The sequence below is a fragment of the Bos indicus x Bos taurus genome, chromosome 1, assembly GCF_003369695.1.
Source record: "Bos indicus x Bos taurus breed Angus x Brahman F1 hybrid chromosome 1, Bos_hybrid_MaternalHap_v2.0, whole genome shotgun sequence".
Taxonomy (NCBI): Eukaryota; Metazoa; Chordata; class Mammalia; order Artiodactyla; family Bovidae; genus Bos; species Bos indicus x Bos taurus.
In genome coordinates this window covers 127,681,871-127,702,068 of record NC_040076.1, presented here as the reverse complement: position 1 = coordinate 127,702,068, position 20,198 = coordinate 127,681,871, and the positions used below count along the sequence as shown (strand labels likewise).

The window sequence follows — 20,198 nt, the reverse complement described above, 5'->3', positions numbered from 1 at the left end:
AAGGCTGCAGGATGAACTTGGTTTTCCTTGACTTGTAACAGCAGACCCTTTCTGGAAAGGAACTGGGAGGTGGGGTAGGCAAGACAGGGAGTCCAGCTGAACCCAAGAGAGTCAAAGCCCCCAGCAGAGGAAAAGGACATGTCAAAGAGAAGCCACAGTGAAGGGGAACTTTGCTAATTTGCCACTATTGTCTAGGGCTGGGTTTTGGTGAATGAGACAAAGCAATATTTAGAAGTAGTCATCAGAAGTTTTTTTTCTTCTCCCACCCCTGCAAAAGCTTAGGCTTTCACATAGGGAAAATCCACCACTTTGTGACATCACCTCTTCTCAAGTCCAACTTGCTAACAGGTAAAGTTGAGTGAAAACTAATATCAAGGGTGGCCTTGAACTTCCACCTTTAGACCCAAGGCTATAAGAATTATTAGATAGAAGTATTCCAGGGAAGGCTGGCTGTCATACCCAAGGGAAATATTAGACAAAGAGGAAGAGAAGGGTGTGTGGAGAGGGGCCAGAGTCACTTTATAAACCTATACTAGCATCTTTCAGCCCAGCAACAAGTGGTTTTCCTCCCTTTTCACCTACTTCCTTGGAGCCCAAGTTAGTTTGCCACTGGCTTTGATATCTGGGGAACTGAAAAATTTAACTGAAGTAACTAACTTGATTGTTTTGCAGTCCGCTATGAAATTGATAATGACCTCATGGAATTCAATATTTTAAAAAACAGCTTTAAAGCTGACAAGGAGGTAAAGCGAAAAGAGATCAGAAATGGATTTCTCAAGCTGCGCAGCATTCTCCAGGAGAAAGAGAAAACCATCATGGAGCAGATAGAGAATCTGGAGGTATCCAGGCAGAAGGAAATTGAAAAGTATGTATACGTCACTACCATGAAGGTGAACGAAATGGATGGCCTGATTGCCTACTCCAAGGAGGCGCTGAAGGAGACAGGCCAAGTGGCATTCCTGCAGTCAGCCAAGATCCTGGTGGACCAGATCGAGGATGGCATCCAGAGCACTTACAGGCCCGACCCACAGCTCCGGCTACACTCCTTGAACTGCATGCCCTTGGACTTCGCTGAGCTCTCCAGTGCCATTCACGAGCTCTTCCCCACAGGACCCAAGAAGGTGTGTTCCTCTGGGGACTCCCTGCCATCCCCCTATCCCCTGCAGTCAGAAATGATGATCGCCAGGAAGGTCACTTTCAGCACCCACAGCTTCAACAACCAGCAGATATACCAGCGAAGCTCTTCCTTATTGTCCTTCAATGCCCCTGCCTGTGAGAAGACCAAGATAGGTCTGGAAGCCTATGGGCGAGCCCAGTCAGCTGCACCTGCCAAGCCCACAGATGGCCTCTATACCTACTGGAGCGCAGGGGTAGAAAACCAGCCTGTGCAGAATAGCAATAGCTTCCACAACTGGTACTCATTCAACGATAGCTCTGTGCAGACTCCAGGCCCAATTATTATCTACCAGACTCTGGTGTATCCAAGAGCTGCCAAGGTAAGAAAGGCTCTGGGCCCCGTAGGAAAGATGGGAGGGTGTGAGCTATGGCATGGAGGTGGGTAGTCAGGAAAGTTTGCACTTAGTTCATTGACCACTCGGATATGGTCACTCAGATCTGTTCCTCTGGACTCTGTGTGGTCAGTCCATTCAAAAGGGAAAAGTTCCTGAAGTCTTAAGAGCCCGAGATTGGCTTAAACCAAACAATGTATTTAACTCATAGCCAGATATGCATCTGAAAGCCCCAATTCCACTTCAAAGACAGCTTCTCTATTGAAAGAGACTGCAATTTGGGAACCAAAGTAATTTGAAGAGACTGCTTGAAGAGGGTAATATTTCCCAAAGGAAAGCCTGTAACAGTAGAAAGAGAACAGAAATTGGAATTAGAAAAGCAGGCTCCATGATTTATCAGCTGTGATTCCTATAAATTGCTACTTTTTCTATAGAAAATATCTAGACTCTTCATGATTTGGAAAGATTAGAAGGATAATCCCCAATGGAATTCCAGTTCTTATCTCCTGAGATTCAGCTTTTTTTTTTAGTGAGGGAGGGTATGTATCTCTCACAGACCTCTACAACTGCCATCACTCAGCGTCAAGGGATGTGACTCTTCCTTGACCTTCTTGGCCTAATATGAACAAATAGCCCATCTCTTAACATTCCTTTCAAATCTAGCTGATTGAATCTAAACTGAATAGTTTATATAATGTTCTATTGGAGAAGGCAATGGCACCCCACTCCAGTACTCTTGCCTGGAAAATCCCATGGATGGAGGAGCCTGGTAGGCTGCAGTCCATGGGGTGGCTAAGAGTCGGACACGACTGAGCGACTTCACTTTCATTTTTCACTTTCATGCATTGGAGAAGGAAATGGCAACCCACTCCAGTGTTCTTGCCTGGAGAATCCCAGGGACGGGGGAGCTTGGTGGGCTGCTGTCTATGAGGTCCCACAGTGTCGGACACGACTGAAGCAACTTAGCAGCAGCAGCAGCATTAGCATCCAGGGAGGAAAAAATGTATTCTATGAGAGCATATCTTGCCTCCTCTTGGGGCCACTAGAGGGACAATTCCCAAGCCAACCCATGGCCTGCTCCCATGTAGCAGAATCCACCTTCTGTCCTTATGATCTGAGAGCACTCACAAAGACACTTAACGTCCTTGAAGCCTAAACTAGTGGTTCTCAAACATTAACATGTGCCTGGGAATCTTGTTAAATGCAGAGTCTGCTTCAGTGGGTCTCAGTGGGGCCTGAGATTCTGCACTTCTAACAGACTTCCAGATGTTGACATTGCTGCCAATTAGCAGACCACACTTCAGTATCAAAGGATGTAGAAACAAGAAAATTATAGGGAGACACTGACCAAGCCTTACTTTTTTACTCTCCTGAAACATCATAATCTATGTTTTGGCATTTATAATTGGCTCCAGGAATGACCTTATGTTGCAAGGTAGAACATATAGAACATATCCTCCCATGGGCTGTCAGATACAGCAAATGTATCTCTGCCCTTCACGTAACAGGTCCCCACAACGAAGCAGCTGAACCTACACTTCCAAATGATACTAGATCAGCAACACCTGCATGTATGTGACATTGCGTCAGGGATTGCGTTAGGTCTCATCTCCATGCAACTCAGACCACTTGAGAGGTTGGCAAGATCCAGCTCTGGATGGGAACGACTGGTGATGTTTGCCCTATACTTGAGCTTGGAGAACAGTCTCCCTATGCCACCTGTAAACGGTCCCTTGATGAATTCAAGAAAGGAACGTACATAGGAAAGCTCAGTGAAGTCACTGACTCTCAAAATAGGACACCTAAACCTACTGCCAGACAGTGGTATTTGGTGTAAAAATATCATTTTTTTTATATTTTCACCTGAATAGGTGAAATGCACCTATTTCAGGATCGTGGGGAATAGTTCACACAGGAATCACAGTGCTCAGGGATACAGAAGTTGAAATCAGTATTGGCATCTCTCTCGAGTGATGATTGACTAACAGTTCTCTTTTGTTTGGGGATATTTGGTTTTGTTTGTTTGAATTTACTTGGAGTATAGTTGATTTACAATGATTTTTTAGTTTCAGGTGTACAGCAGAGTGATTCAGTTACAAACACACATATATTCATTCTTTGTCAGATTCTTTTTCATATTGGTTATTATGGAATATTGAATACAGTTCCCCGTGCTATATAGTAGGTCCTTATTGGTTATCTATTTTATATACAGTAGTGTGTGTGTGTTCATCCCAAGCTCCTAATTTATACCTCTACCCCTACACATTTCTCCTTTGGTAAACCTTAAATTTATTGTCTCCTTTTGGCACAGGAAATACTCTGTAAGTTAGTCTTATGAGTTGTCACTATGTATCTTAAAAATCTTAAAGAGTTTTTTATAAAAACTCCATTTTATTTCTAGAAATCCCTCTTGAAGAAATTACTAAAAACGTGATGAAGATCCATGCCCCAAAGCGTTCAATGCATCATTATTAGAGTGTAAAATTAGAGACAACCTAACTGTTCAACTATAGAAGGACTAAATCATTTATGGGGCAATTATTAAAATGGTGCTTTAATGAATTTTTAATGATATAGGGACATATATAAAATGCAATAAGTGAAAAAAGCAGGAATCAAAGCAATATAATCCAAATTACATACATTTTTGTATTTGTGTGTATTCTAAAATTGGAAAGTAATAATTATTAACTGAACTCTGAGATTATAAGAGATGTTTATTTCTTATACTTTTTATGTGTTTTCCAAGTTTGTATTTAAAACGAGTACATTTTGATAATCAAAAAATGTTTAAAAACTTTATACATTTATATGACATTAATAAGTCAGGCTTTTTACACTTTTAAAAGTGTAAATATATAAAAATAATTATAAAGTAATCATACAAATTCATAGCAACTTTAAAATATGTATACTTATAAGAGTAGTTATAAATTAACTTTATTTTATACACAACAACATTTTTATATTTTTAATTGGTGGATATTTGCTTTACAATGTTGGTTGATTTCTGCCATACAGCAGCGTGAATCAGCCCTAAGTATACATACATCTCCTCCCTCTTGAACCTCCCTCCCACCCCAACCTCCATCCTACCCGTCTAGGTCATCACAGAGCAACTGGGCTGAGCTCCCTGTACACACAATAACACTTAATTTTATGAAAATTTAAATAAAGTATGCAATGTATGTTTAAAAATACAGTTATTATAAAATATTTATACATCAGGCACAATCTACTAATTAACATTTGTTAATATTTCTCTTCCCAAGAGTTAATATTTTATGCTTTGAGTGTGAAAATATATTCTCCATTACTTGGATGAGTAATTTCACCTCTTTGCAACTCTTTTGTATATAAATGAAGGGTTGAAATATATACACTTTTCAACTTCTAGTTGAAATTGCTAAATGTAAACTTTCTGAGCTCCACAGTAAAATGCCTACATACATAGTCAGCCACTCAGTTGTGTCCGACTGCAACCCCATGGGCTACAGCCCTCCAGGCTCCTCTGTCCATGGAATTTTCCAGGCAAGAATACTGGAGTGGGTTGCCATTTCCTACTCCAGGCATTCTTCCTGACCCAGGGATTGAACGCACATCTCTTGTGTCTCCTGCATTGGCCGGCAGGCTTTTTACTGTGGCGCCACCTGGGAAGCCCCCCACTGTAAAATGGGATAATAAAATTTCCCTCTGAGGGAGTTGTGAGGACCACATGAGTCAGGCCATGTCTGACACAATCTGATGCATAACAGATGTTCAGTAAATGGTAGACACTTTGGTTAGTGGTGTTCAGAGGGCAAGATCACCTCCACATTGACTGACAGGAACAGAAGCCAGAGGAGCATCCATCTGTTCTTAAAATGCATAATAAACATCATGTCAGGACTCATCACCCAGCCTTTCAAGACTGTTGCACAAGGTCTTCAGCAGCTAGAGGGACTGAATCAGTTTAAACTTACCCCATGGGGTCAACAACACCGAGCTTCAAGGAAAAAGAAAACTGCATGGTGTCTGCTAATACCCGACTAATACATCCACTTTTTCCTAGGTTTACTGGACATGCCCAACAGAAGACGTGGACTCTTTTGAGATGGAATTCTACGAACTCATTACTTCCCCTCCTAACAATGTGCGGACAGAGCTCTGTGGACAAATTCGGGACATAATGCAGCAGAATCTGGAGCTACACAACCTGACCCCCAACACCGAGTATCTGTTTAAAGTGCGAGCCATCAATGATAATGGTCCCGGGCAGTGGAGTGACATTTGCAAGGTACTGTACACATTATTTCTCAGACAGATGTTCTTGATCCACTTTGGATGCACCTGTCAGGATGATCACGAGATCATGGAACTCACCCTGTGACAGGCCCCTCTACTCCCGGAAAACTTACTACTCAAGGACACAGAGAGGGCCCCTGGCCTTAACCAACTTTGCCAATGAGGCCTGAGAATCATCACTTCAGTCTGATTCAGAAAACATTCGTGCCAGGTATAAGGTTAGGATGTAGAGGTGCCAAGGAAAATAAGACATAATTCTTGCCTTCAAGGAGCTCAAAGTCTAGAAAACAAATAATCTTGGTGTAAGAAGGACAAAAAAAGTGACACATTAGCCCCCGTGGTGACTCAAGCAAAGATAGTGTATCAGATTTAACCAATATAAATACAGGATGCATGCAATGAATAAATTTTTTAGTGTTAGTGTATCCCATGCCATATTTAGGAAATACTTATACTAAAAAATGTATTTGCTGTATATCTGAAAGTCAAGGAGTTGCCAGTGAGCAAGCCAGGAAGAATTCCAAAAAAGGAAGGGATAAGATTATTCCTCTTTTTTTGTGATGCAAGGCTGGTTCTTCCTTGTATCTCCAGGGGAAATACATTCAGGGGCGTAATTTTATTGATATTCAAAGGAGAAAGGGAAGAAAAATGCCAAGACTGCCTAGAACTATCTCACTGTACAACCATGATAGTGCTCTTAGGAATCAGTAAATTATATCTTAATCAGAGATTCTTTAGAAGTAAAGAGAATAAATCCATTCCTTTTGACTTTTGAAAAGAGAAATTTATAGTGCAGAGAGAGAGGACTCTCATGAGACCACTTACAGGTGGGACACACACCTGATACACAAGAAAACTGGCAAGTCATCAGTTTCTCTCAGTCTCTCCATCAGTATCTCTCGTTCTACTCCCTCCCACACACACCCTTCTTCCATCTCTGCTTCTGTCCAACCTGCACCACTGTTAGCTAGCCCATCATTTCTCCTCCCCTAAATTCAGCTTGCATGTGGTTTTGGAGGTTTGTGGTGCAATCCGTGTGTGACCAACACAGTCTGACTAGCTCTATGCCCCTGGACTCAAGAATCTGACTGGTTGCTACCTCTAGTGATGAAAGGAAGTGGGAGGATTGTGCTGTTGCTCATTACACTTGAAACAAGTCTCCTGGGGAGGGGTGGGGGCCCTCTACTCCACCCCGATGCGCTGTTTCTGAAGCACAGCACCCCTGTGCATCCCCTCCCCCTCCACGGAGGTCAGATACTCACACGGGAAGGCAGAGTGACTGATGAGAAAGTCGCCTGGTTGCTCCCCCTGTTAGACCCCAGCCAGGTACCCTGTCGGTCAGTTGCCCCACAGCCCAGTTCTTGCTGGTACCCTTCTCTCCAGAGCAAAGAACACCCTCTGCTGCTGCCACATTTGACAGCAGGTCCTTTTGACTATGGATTTTTCTTTCAATCTAATTCCATCTACCTTCTCATTTTTTAGAAATTCCTCTGAAATGTCTTGCCCATGAAGGGCACTCAGTGCTGTTATTGGTTTTTTTTTTTTTTTAACATGTATCTTAAGTCATTTTTAGATGCAAGGGACAAAGATGTGGGTGGAGAGACCAAAGAGTGTCAGCCTTCCTTAGGTAGATATTCTGTCATCCCTCTTACACTCTGAACTGCTTGAAAACAAAATTCACATTTAATTCATCTTTCTTTCTCCCACAATGCCTACCAAAGCACTGTGCATAGAGCAGGGTCTTAATGGTTATTGAATGAATACACGAGTGAAAATGTGACCAAACAAATAAATATATTAACAAATGTCTACATAAAAGAGAGGAAAGAAACTGATATGTAAAATTAATAATTGCAAACTACTGGAAGAGGCCTGAAAGTTGTTATGTGCTATTTTACAATCAATTGAGAAGCAACATCCCCCTGAAACTGTTTAGGTCAAGCGTTTGCTCTCCCTATAAAGGAAGAAAACTCATTCCAGTTTCTTTTCTTTTTAACACAATTTCTAAATAAGCAAATCACTAATTAATGAGCTTTTCTGGAAGCTTCATTTTTATCTGACTCACAGAGCTGCAATATAGATTTTTCCTTCAGAAGTAATTCTTCCTCCTTTTTTGTGATTATATTAGCATTCCAGGGGAAACTCAGCTTTCCTTAACATTTGTCATGATTTGCATAAGTAAAGGCTTCAGTAGCAAATGAAAATAAGATGGTGTGTTTGAATGACATTTATAAAGCTTCATAAAAGTAATGACTTCAGCTCTTTCCTATAAAATCGAAATATTTTTCCTTCGGCATCAGTACTATGCAGGTATTCCTGAAAGGTTTCATTTAAAATGCCGTAATGAGGCAGCAGAATCATTTCTTATCCAAAATGCAATATTCCCATCCTTTTGTTAAGGAAGTGAAATAACACCTTTTATATTTGATTTTCATAGTATGTGGCTTGTTGATTTTATTTTTTAGGGATTTTATTTGCAGTCTAATACATGAAGCATGAAAATTAACTTTAACACTTTTTAAAGGTCTCATTCATTGCAGGCTGACTCTGTGTCCAACACTGTATATTCATTATCAGTGATCATCCCAACCGCTCGAAGGCAGGCAGTTACTGCCTCCAGTTTACAGAAGAGGAAACTGAGGCTCAGACAGGGAAATTGACTGGCCTCATGTAACCCGAAGGAGTTGAGTGGGAACCTAGGTCTCATCCAAGGCAGGAGTTCTTCGTCCCATGCACCATAATCAGATAATCAGATGCAGTGAAGTCTGGGCAGGGTGGGCTCAGCCTCAGGACCTGGCCTCACACTCTGGAAGGATGCTGTCCAAACAACAGCAGTGAGTGGGACTTTTCTTTACGAAGCAAAATCATACATCAGAAAGAGTACTGGGCTTGAGCAGCGTACCTGGGTCCAAGCCCCAAGTCCACTAGGCAGCGACTCAGTGAGGACAGGCATCATGCTGTCCTTGCTCACACCTCTTGGCCCCTAGTTCCCAGGTGAGAGCTTCTAACATCCAAGAGCTTCACTGATGTTTGAGAAGGAATGGAGACGTGGTTTTGGACCAATCATGTACTCTGTGGGCTCCGTCCCTCCTCCTGCTCTTCCTCTAGACCACTGCCCCCGTTCTTACCCCATTGTCTCCCTTTGACTTCAAATCTCCAGGGAAGTCTTCAAACTTCTGGGAAGTCTTTCCATGACAAATCTAACTTTTCCCCTTGCCTTGGTTTCCTATTGCTCCTATAACAAATTGGTAGCTTAAACAATACAAATTTCCCTCTTAACTCACAATTCTGGGGATCAGAGATCTAAGGTGTGAGCAGGGCTATGTGATTTCTAGAGGCTCCAGGGGAAAATTCATTTCCTTGCCTTTTCGGCCTTCAAGCAGCTGCCACGTTCCTCGGCTCATGGCTTCTTCCTCTATTTTCAACACTAGCAACTTTAGACTGAGCCCTCACGTCATCATCTCTGTGGTTCCCTTCTGCCTCTCCCTCTTCTACTTTGAAGGACTCTTGTGGTCACATAGATCCACTTGATGATTCAATAAATCCCTCTATCTTTTTTTTAATAGTTATTTATTTGGCTACACTGGGTCTTAGCTGCTGCACATGAGCTCTTCAGTCTTTGTTGCAGTACACAGGATCTTTAGTTGCAACATGTGGGATCTTGTTCACTGGCCAGGGATTGAACCCAGGCCCCTGCATTGACAGCATGTAGTCTTAGCCACTGGACCACCAGGAAGTCCTTAATCTCCCTTTCTTAAAACCAGCTGACTAGCAACCTTAGTCCCTCTTTGCCAAGTAACAGGGCTTCCCTGATGGCTCAGACGGTAAAGTACCTGCCTGGATTGTGGGAGACCTGGGTTCCATCCCTGGGTTGGGAAGATCCCCTGGAGGAGAGCATGGCAACCCACTCCAGTGTTCTTGCCTGGAGAATCCCATGGATAGAGGAGCCTGGCAGGCTATAGTCCATGGAGTCACAAGCAGTCAGACATAACTGAGTGACTAAGCACACACAGCATAGCCATGTAACGTGACATTCACAGGCTCCTGGGATTTGGACATGGGCATCTTTGCGGGGAGCATTATTCTGCCTACTACAATCTGACATAAACCAGATTTCCCAGCTTACATCAGGTCTGAGGATAGATATTCAGGCCCCAGAATAATCACAAACTGGTACTGTTCTGTGTCATTCCCTATAGTTCTTAAGGAAATGCACCAATCCCTGTCCCCACCCATACTCTCAAATTCCTTCTCAGTCTGTACTGGGTCCTGCCCCTCAACTGTGCCTCATGTGTGCTCAGGAAGTGGTCCTGCCAGCTACCCTGAGTATCCACAGGGCTGCTTCCTTCCTGCTCAGGCTGCACTTAGGCTGGAAGTCCAGCCACAGAGCAGGGCTACCTGGCCTTCCTGGACATGTTCAGTTTCACAAAAGCCTTCTTCTGGTTTTCCTTCTGTCCTAACTGCAGACACCCTGCCTTAGGGTAACACATACATATTCAGGGGCTGGGGTTAGAGGGTAATTTGAGTGACCAACACTAGTATGCATTCGAAATAACTACCCCGATGCTACCCTCTCACTCACCCACATACTCACAGTGACTCCATGCCCTGAAATGAAGTTGAAGTGGTTTACATGCTCTGTCTCCTTAGAATTCATTATTTTCCAAAGGGCCCCTTGATGGTTCATGTAAATAGAACCCTATTAGTCCCTTCCTATTTTCCCTGCCAATAAGTTAGAACCCTGGAATGAGTATAATTTAGGCTCAAACCTGATCTATCATTTTTTAACCTCACACACAGAAGGTGGAATTAGTCAGACACCTCAACCCATGGTCCATTACCAACATGGGTCTATTTAAGGCCCTTTTCTTTTTGTTTGTTTGATTTTTTTTGGTATTAGGGGGTGCTTTTGTTCTTGAGAGTTATGTTTTATTGGGCAAAAAAATCTTAGGACTTCAAGCCCTTTCTTATTTATGTATTTAATTCCTTTTGTGACTATGCTATGCTATGCTAAGTCACTTCAGTCGTGTCCAACTCTGTGCGACCCCATAGACGGCAGCCCACCAGGCTCCCCCGTCCCTGGGATTCTCCAGGCAAGAACACTGGAGTGGGTTGCCATTTCCTTCTCCAATGCATGAAAGTGAAAAGTGAAAGTGGAGTCGCTCAGTTGTGTCCGACTCTTAATGACCCCATGGATTGCAGCCTAACAGGCTCCTCCGTCCATGAGATTTTCCAAGCAAGAGTACTGGAGTGGTGTGCCATTGCCTTCCCTCCCTAAATATCCATTCCAGTATGTTTTCTGTGCATCTTGTTGCTTTTATGTGTTCTTACATGGTGTGTATTTTTTTGAATGTTATTAATTTACGCAAACATCATGGTGTTACATAACTTACTGTGTCTTACCTTTTTACTCTGAACACTGTTTTTATGAACCACCCATGTTGTTGGGCGCATTTAGCCCCTAACTCCTAACACTGCCCCATCCTTTACAATAAGCTGGTGTTCACCATGTTTTACCTGTTGACTCAGCAGAATAGATACTCAGGTGACTTCCAATAATGCTCGGTGAACAGCCTTATTCATATTTTGTGGGTGGGATGAGGATGTGAGACTTTCTCTGGGACATTTTATTAGTTTACTAGAGTTTGTCACATTAGATGTTACTAATTGGCTTAAACAACAGAAATGTATTGTCTCACTGTTCTGGAAGCCAGGAGCCCAAGATTAAGGTATTGGAGGGTCTGGTTTCTTCTGAGACCCTTCCCCATGATTTGCAAATGTCTGCTTTCTCCCCACCTTCTCCCTGTGAGAAAAGACTCACAGAGTTTTTTCTCATGCAAGTGCACCTCAGGTGTGCCTCTGTGTGTCCAGACTTCCTCTTCTTATAAGGACAGTCACATTGGATTTGTTGTTGTTTTTCAGTTGCTAAGCCATGTCTGACTCTCTGTGACCCCAAGGACTGTAGCACACCAGGCTTCCCTGTCCTTCACTGTCTCCTGGAATTTGCTCAAACTCATGTCCATTAAGTCAGTGATGCTATGTAACCATCTCATCCTCTGCCGTCTCCTCTCCACCCTCTTCTCCTCCTGCCTTCAGTCTTTCCCAGCATCAGGGTCTTTTCCAGTGAGTCACCTCTTCGCATCAGGCACCCAAAGTATTGGAGCTTCAGCTTCAGCATCAGTACTTCCAATGAGTATTCAGAGTTGATTTCCCTCAGGATTGACTGGTTTGATCTCCTTGCAGTCCAAGGGACTCTCAAGAGTCTTCTCCAGCACCGCAATTCAAAAGCATCAATTATTTGGCGTTCAGCCTTCTTCATGGTCCAACTCTCACATCTGTACATGACTACTGGAAAAACAATAGCTTTGACTATATGGACCTTTGTCAGCAAAGTGATGTCTTTGCTTTTTAATACACTGTCTAGGTTTGTTAAGACCCTCCATCATGACCTCATTTTAACTTAATCAACTCTTTGAAAGCCCTGTCTCTAAATACATCACATTCTGAAATACTGAGAATAGGACTTCAACATAAAAATTTTTGAAACAATTCAGCCCTTACCAGACATATACCATGAGTGAAATTGCTGGGGATAGAGTGTGTGTGTACTTGATCTGACTGGATGCATGTACATTGCATAAGGAGTGAATGAGGGTCCCTATATCCTAGACCCCACCTAGCCCATTACCATTTTGCTAGCCCAATAGGTAGAAAGTGCTGTCTCCTTATTATTTAAAATTTCATTTCATAGGCTTGTTTTCAGGATTCCTTCTTCTGCAGATAGCCTGATAAATATCATGTACTCATTCTTCCACTGCATTTTTCTTTTTCTAGATGATTTGCAGTATGACCTTGTATATTCTAGATCATGGTTTTAGATACTGCTAATATCTCCTCAGTTCTGACATTTGTCTACTAATGTCTACTTTGTCACTTTGTTCATTGTGTATTTCATGAAACAGCAGAAATCTTCCATTTTGATGTGATCAATGTCACCAGTTATTTTTTTCATGGTTTGACCTTTTGAAGTTTTGTTTAAAAAGTCCTTAAGAAGGCTTATATCACAAAGGTAATCTTCCACATATTCTTTTATTAACTTTAGTTTGACCTTTGAAATTTAGGACTTTAATCCATCCAGAGTTCACCTCTGTGTGTAGTTCTAGGTATGGACGTTCTACTTTTTTTGGACATTGAATGGGTCAATTTTCCCAATATCATCTACCTAGCAATATCCTCTCCATTAGAATACAAAAAGGATGCCACTTTGATCTTGTATTAAACTGCCATATATTCAGAGGCATTTCTCTGAGCTCTCTATTGTATTCCATTGGTCTGTTTGCTCGTATGTCAATACCACACTACTTTATTGTTGATTTCAGCTTTGTGTTATGTCTTAATGAACTGCTAAGGTAAGTCTCCCTATCGTCCTTCTTTCTTTTTTAAGGTCTACTTAGTTAATAATAGAAATGCATTCCTTTACATGAAGCATGAAAATTAACACTTTTTAAAGGCCTCATTTATTGAAGGCCAACTCCATTTTGGAGTAAGTAAATTGAATTCCTAAAGAAAAAAAAGAAAGAAAGAAAAGATAAAATGAGTAGAATTCAGTTGGGGAAGCATTGAGTCTCTACTTTGGAGACAATATTTTTGTAATAGTTCTGATTTTTGTTCAAATCACCTCCTGTGTGCTTTATTAAGGTTTTAAAATTCTTCTTGTAGAGGTACTACATGTTTCTGGTTAAACTATATATTTTACAGACTTAGTTTATATTATTAATGTTATTTTTATTTAATTATATTTTCTAATGTATTGCTGGCTTGAAAAAAAAAAAAAAAACTACTGTGTTGATAGGTTAATCATGATTCCAGCAATCTCAATAGTGTCTCATTATTCTGAGAGCCCATCTGTTGATTCTGCTTTTTTTCCCAAGCATAAGATCATATCAGCTATAAATAATGATAGTTTTATCTCTTTTCTTGCAATTCTTGAACATTGATTTCTTTTTCTTTCCTTATACCTTTGGCCAGGGCTAGGGGTCCTGTAGAAATGGCAGTTATAAGAGTTGATGTCCTTGTCTTATTCTTAATTTTAATGTTTTTGCATTGAACCCTGATGGTTTTTTTATTTAGTTTTTGGGATGTATAATCTTTATTAAGTTAGGGAAAGTTCTTTCTACTTTTAAATTTTTGAGAGCTTATGCAACTTTATAATTTTTTAAATCATTGAAGATAATCATGTGATTTTTCTCCTTTAAGCATTAATGAAATAAATCACATTAATTTTTCTGATGTTAAACTCCACTTTAATTCATGGAATAAACCCTCTATGATCATGATGCATTATTTTTATAATATACTTGGTTTTAGTTAGCTCATATTTTGCTTTGGAGTATTGCATCTATGATCATATATGAACCGGACCTATACTGTTTTGCTTGTGTGGTTTTATCTGCTTCTAGAACCAATATTTTACTAGCTTGATAAAATGAGCTAGGAAACTATTGCTCTTTTTCTATTTTCTAAAAGTACTCTTTTTCAAAAGTTTGATAGAATTGATTTGGAAAGCCATCTGAGGTTTGGGGGCAGGGGAAGGCCTATCAGCTATCATTTCAGTGTCTTTAGTACCTCAAGTCCTCTTCTCTGTTTCTTCTGTCCTGTTTCATCTGATCCTCTTGTTCAGAGACACACCTCAGTCCCCACTGCCCCATTCACATGTCGTACTCAGGCTTTATCTCTGAAGATCCTGTCCTTTATGACAGAGCTTAAATCCCCTATTTTTATGAGTCAATTCTCAACCTGTCACAACACTGTTATTTCTTCCTCATTGCCCCCAGTAGCTCTGTGTGTGTATCTTACACATTTATATAACCCTTATCAGGGTTATCTCCAAGTATTATTTCCATTTGTATCTAGGAATGGGTAATCTAACACCATACATATAATCTTTATCTTGCATGAAGCCTTGTTTTCTCTAAAACTAAAAATAAATTTTGCAAAACTAGAGAGCATAATGGTAATAGTGTCTATTTTTTGTCCTTTCCCCTTGAATACAAACATAAAAATCTTTATATAGACAGACTCTGTGCTTTGTACAAACATTGCTCTTCACAATCCAAACTGCACCCCCACTCTACCTCCCCCATGAGTCCTGATCCATCAAGACTGAGCTCATTTGTCCTGTGTGCTGTCTATCACACCTGGATTTTGACCTCACTCCCTAAATGCCTTCTTAGTAAATGTGTATTGGGAAGGAACAGAAATGCCATCAGGGCAAGATCTGGGTAAGTCTATCATGCTCAAGGTAAGGCATGGAGCTCCACATCTAAGCTGAGTTGGTGAGACTTCTAGGAAAGCCCTGCTACCCAATGCAAGCTGCCTTTTCTAGGGAGCACTGACTATGCACTGTGGTCAGGGATGGTATGAAGCATCAAAGAGAAGCGGTTGGCAGATGTACAAATTATGATTCTATTGACCTTTCATTCAATTTTCAAGACACTTCTCTGTACCATATCTGATGTTGGCAATACAGAGATGAAAGATTGTCACTGCCTCCACATCCCAATCAAGGTGCTCACACTCTGGTAAGAAAATGAAACACACTCGCTGAAATGAACAAATGATAAGAGCTGTGACAGAAACAATTTCCATGGATTGGCTGGGGAGCACCTTGGGGCTACTTTCTGGTGAAGCCCACCTGGGTCACAACCTCAACACAATAATCAGCACTCACTTCTTGCCTTAAAGAAGTGGGACCTTCTCTGTGAAATCCCAAACCCACCACATACTAGCACTGAGACTTTAGGAAATCTACCTGGTTCTTCTGAGCCTCAGTTTTTTCATCTTTGAAATGGGATCAACGGCACCTGCCTCATGTGATTGTTGGCATCAGGAGCTAATCAGATAATGTGTGTAGTGTCTGGCCCGCTGCAGAGGCCAGGCTTCTGGGAGCTGCTATGTCCCTTGTGGTTGGTGCCAGGGCTCTCTGCTTCTGATTGCAGGTGGTAACACCAGATGGGCGTGGAAAGAACCGAGCTAAGTGGGGCCTGCTGAAGAATATCCAGACTGCCCTCCAGAAACGCTTCTGAGCAGCCCCGCAGAGCAGGCAACAACCTCAGAGATGCCACACAAAACAGACATATAGAGACACACACATATGTAAAAGTATTTTTCTCACCACATTCTTCATTGAGGTTGTAGACAATATTCCCTGGACCTCTGAGCCATTTAAGCAGGAGTCTACTAAGAGCTAATAAAAGGAAATGTCTTGGCTTACTGTTTGCTCATTAAATTGAAACTAAGATACAAAACAGTCAGCAAGTCAGTATGTTTTATTATCTCAGGTCTAACCCTAGGCTCAGAATTCTGCAGTGTTTTGTGGGAGGCAGCATTGGTTAAAAAAAAAAAAAAAAGTCACTCTCTTTGAAGTCAGGTCCCTGGGTGTGCATTCTGATCCTGGCCTAAGTAGTTCTAGTTACTAGAACTAATGTTTGGGCAAATCACTGATGGATGGGGAGGCAGAAGATGTAGGAAACACAGGTTTGATCTCTGGGTAGGGAAGATTCCCTGGAATAGGAAATGGTATCCCACTCCAGTATTCTTGCCTGGAAAATTTCATGGACCCAGGAGCCTGGCAGGCTACAATCTATGGGGTCACAAAGAGACAGACATGACTAAGCACATGGCACATATTAACATATGCCTATCATTCCCTTCCTATTCAATCTGTTTTAATATGAAAAAGTCAATATTGTTAGAATGCACTTCCTAATTATTGAGCCTGGACTTGCCTTCCCATAACTTTAACCCTATGGTCTGAGGCATGCCTCGGAACCAAAAGAATGAGAGTGCTCCCTCTTGTCTTCACTCCTTCTGGTCCCCAGAGCAAAGGAGGAGCAGTAGAATGCCTGGCAGGGGGGTCCCCTACAGTTCTTTGAAGTAAGGCAGTAAAGGATGGCAGAGTTGTGTGTCAGCTCCAACCTCGCTGAACTTGGCCAGGCCCTTCAGACAACGTGAAGCCTCCAGAGCTTCTTGCCTGACAAGGACCCATGCCTGGAACGACCCTCTCCTGAACTCTACCCCATTGCTTGTTAGAAGACACCACCAGTCTTACAGGCCCCAGCTCAACCACTTCCTTCAGGAAGTCTTTGCTGATTCTCCAGGTGATCTAATTTAGGATGATACCTCCTTTTTTTCCCTGGGTTCTCCCTAAACACAGAGCACTTCCTCCCCACCCCCTCCCCCACAGAGTCATCTATTCCAGTCCATGATGCTCAGAAGCACTCATTGGTCCCTAGTCTCTAGGGCAGGGACAGCATCTCATTTATTCTGTTCCAATGGCTGATTCAGTGAAGCTCACATTAGTACCAGGGACAGAGGAACTAGTGTTAGAAGACAGGTGCACAGAATGACCCTCCTGTGAACCCCACCCCCAACACATTAAACTGCACTATGAGGGTCTATACACAGAAGTGGGAGGGGGCATGGAAAAGGACAAGTGGTCAGTGGTCTCCCCTTTCTCTAATCCCATCCTTCTCATGAGCTGTCCCATGGGCATGTGTGGCCAACTAACCTAGCTTCACCCTTCAGCCAAATGCCATAGGACCATGGCATTTGCAACCCATAATTTTGCCCAGAGGCTCAGCATCAGAGCCAGAAAAGGGCCTTTCCCTGTGAGAAATCCCTGGTGACAATCTTCTAATAATGTGAGATGAAGCTCAGCTGATTCTTGCCCTGCCCCCCAAAAGTATTAGAAGAAGCAGTACCTCAAGAAGCTTCATCATGATCCTATTACTATAAATGATGGCTTGAATCTACCATCAGATTTGGTATTATCATATAATCATTTCTGTAAAAGGCTTCAGAATCATCATTAGCACAGGGAGCAAATTAAATGACATGCCAGCAGGGATTTTACTACTGATAAACTGAAATGAAATTAGATGGAAAAAAAAAAAAAAAATAGGACGATACCCATTTTGCATTACAAAGAACACACCTACTCAGAGCCGAGAAGAATGACCAGAATCAGATAAGCCCCAGCACCCCATCTTGCCTCTCTAGAGAACATGCAAACTTGCATTCAGCAACCAAGACGGTCTGGGATTCTCTGAGAAGCCCACTTCACTGGTAGCTGAACTAGTCTCCCAAATGAAAGATGGAGCTTCTTAATGGTGCAGAAATCCTTGCACATTGTTGGGTCCCTGGGTTATGGTTTACACAGAGTGCACCCTCCCGGGACTCCTCCTGTGGTATAAAAAGGAAGACAAGGATCTGGTGTAAAGCCAGCACTTCCCTAACCTACCGTGTGGCCTTGAGTGAGCCCCTCTCTCACCTTGCCTGAGTCCCTCTCATCTTACAAAGCTGGATGTCAGCTTTATTGTCTACATGATGATGTGGTTTGTTTAGACATTTTACAGCTAATCTTTAATAAAATAAGAATAATGTTCCTTTTCCCGCTTCTTAGGACTGTTGTCAAACGCAAATGAGTAATAAACATGAAAGCATGTAACAAAGTAGAAAATACTATTAAAGAGGAAGTTTTTGTTTGTTTCTTTTTAAAATTGGAGAATGATTGCTTTACAATGTTGTGCTGGTTTCTGCCTTACAACAACGTAAATCAACCACAAGTATGCATATGTCCCCTCCCTTTTGAACTCCCCTCCCACCCTCAAACCCAACCCACTCCTGTAGGTTGTCACAGAGCACTGGGGTGAGCTCCCTGTGCTCTACAGCAACTTCCCACTAGCTATCTATTTCACATACAGCAATGCATATGTTTCAGTGCTACTCTCTCAAGTCCCACCCTGTGTCTACAAGTCTGTTCTAAAGAGGAAGTTTTTTTTTTAATTGAAGTATATTTGATGCACAGTATTTCATAAGTTACAGCCATAAAATACAGTGATTTATAATTCTGCATGTGCATAGTAGTACATATATGTGTGTGCTACTAATATAACCAAGAGATTCATAAATATACACCACTACATTGAGCAATAATCTCACTGTATATCTGCATATTTCAACATCCTTATCAGTCTTTCTTTAGAGCACAGCGTTTGAGTACAGGAACAGATAATTAGTGGCTGTGTCTACTTGAAAAGACTTTGTAGTATATTACTATAGTTGCTAGCTAAGAAAATGGTAGTTTTCTAGCACCTCTCCTCTTCTTACTTTTTTTTTTCTTTTCACTCTAAATTCATTCACTCATTTAACACATCTGTAATGAGACCTAGGGACAAGGAACACAGTGGGGAATTAAACAGGCATGGTCCTGCCACACATATTTTACAGTCTAACGAGGAAGACAAAGATATAAGTATGCTGATGACTAGAAATGATGAAAAGTGCTAGGGAGGAAAGGAGCATGGAGCTGGGAGGTATCAATTCAAAAGTGGGTGAAATGGGCTGAATGTTGCATTCTCCAAAATTCATCTGTTGAAACCCTAATCCCAATGTGATGGTGTTTGAAGGTGGAGCCTTGGGAGGTAATCAGGTCATGAGGGTGGGACCCTCAAGAATGGAGTTAGCGCCTTTATAAGATGAAGCCAGAGAACTAACTCACTGTCTTTCTATCACTTGAGGGAACAAGAAGACAACCATCTATACCCACAGAAGAAGGGTCCTCACCAGAACCTGATTATGCTGGTACCCTGATCTCGGACTTCCAGCCTCTAGAACTGTGAGAAGTAAATTTCTGTTATTATAAGACACTCAGTCTATGATGCTTTGTTAGTAAAGGGCTCCCCAAGAAGTGAATTTAAAGCTATCTCCTTAAGGGAAGAAACCAGCCATGTGACAAGCAGAAGAGAAAAACTTCTCTGTTTTTAGATCGAGTGGTAGCAGTGCAAAGGCCCTGAGGCAGGAAAAAAAAAAAACAAAACAGGAACTCAGCAATCCTAGAGGCTTGATGGCAGGAAATTAGGAGAAAAGAAGGGTGGTAAATGGCCTTGGCAGAACTTAAAGGCCATCACAGAGGGTGTACATGTAGGGAAGCTGTAACCCAGGCAATGTCACAACCCTATTTATATATTAGTAGTGTTACTTTCGGTTCTGTGTGGACAGTGAGTTGCAAGGAACCAAGAGAAAAGGCAGGAGGACTGTTAGCACCAGCGTGGTTACCTGGGCTGAAGGGACAGACTCAAGGTGAAATCAAGAGCCTTTTCTGACCAGTGGTGTATATGGATGAGCAGGCAAAAGTAACCAAGGATGGTGTCAAAGATTCCAGATTAAGCATTGGGTGGATGACGGATCCCGAAAGGGAAGAAGAGACAAGTTTCAGTTTTAGGGAAACTATGTTCTGCCTTGGGTAAAAGAGGATGCTTGAAGGATTGGTGGAATCAGCGGCATCTGGGTGTTGTGTCAGTCTGATTCAGTCTGGAAAACAGAATCCACACCAGCCCTTTT

General features: G+C 41.9%; 1 protein-coding gene across 1 annotated transcript in view; it reads left to right on the top strand.

Moving 5' to 3' along the window:
* TRIM42 (tripartite motif containing 42) overlaps nt 1–15,880 on the top strand; it is a 29,666-nt gene extending 13,786 nt beyond the window's left edge. Inside the window, exons 3-5 of the mRNA XM_027552547.1 lie at nt 673–1,496; nt 5,563–5,787; nt 15,794–15,880. Coding sequence (XP_027408348.1) covers nt 673–1,496; nt 5,563–5,787; nt 15,794–15,880 — 1,136 coding nt within the window. The remainder of the gene's footprint in view (nt 1–672; nt 1,497–5,562; nt 5,788–15,793) is intronic.
* The last annotated feature ends 4,318 nt before the right edge of the window (nt 15,881–20,198 follow it).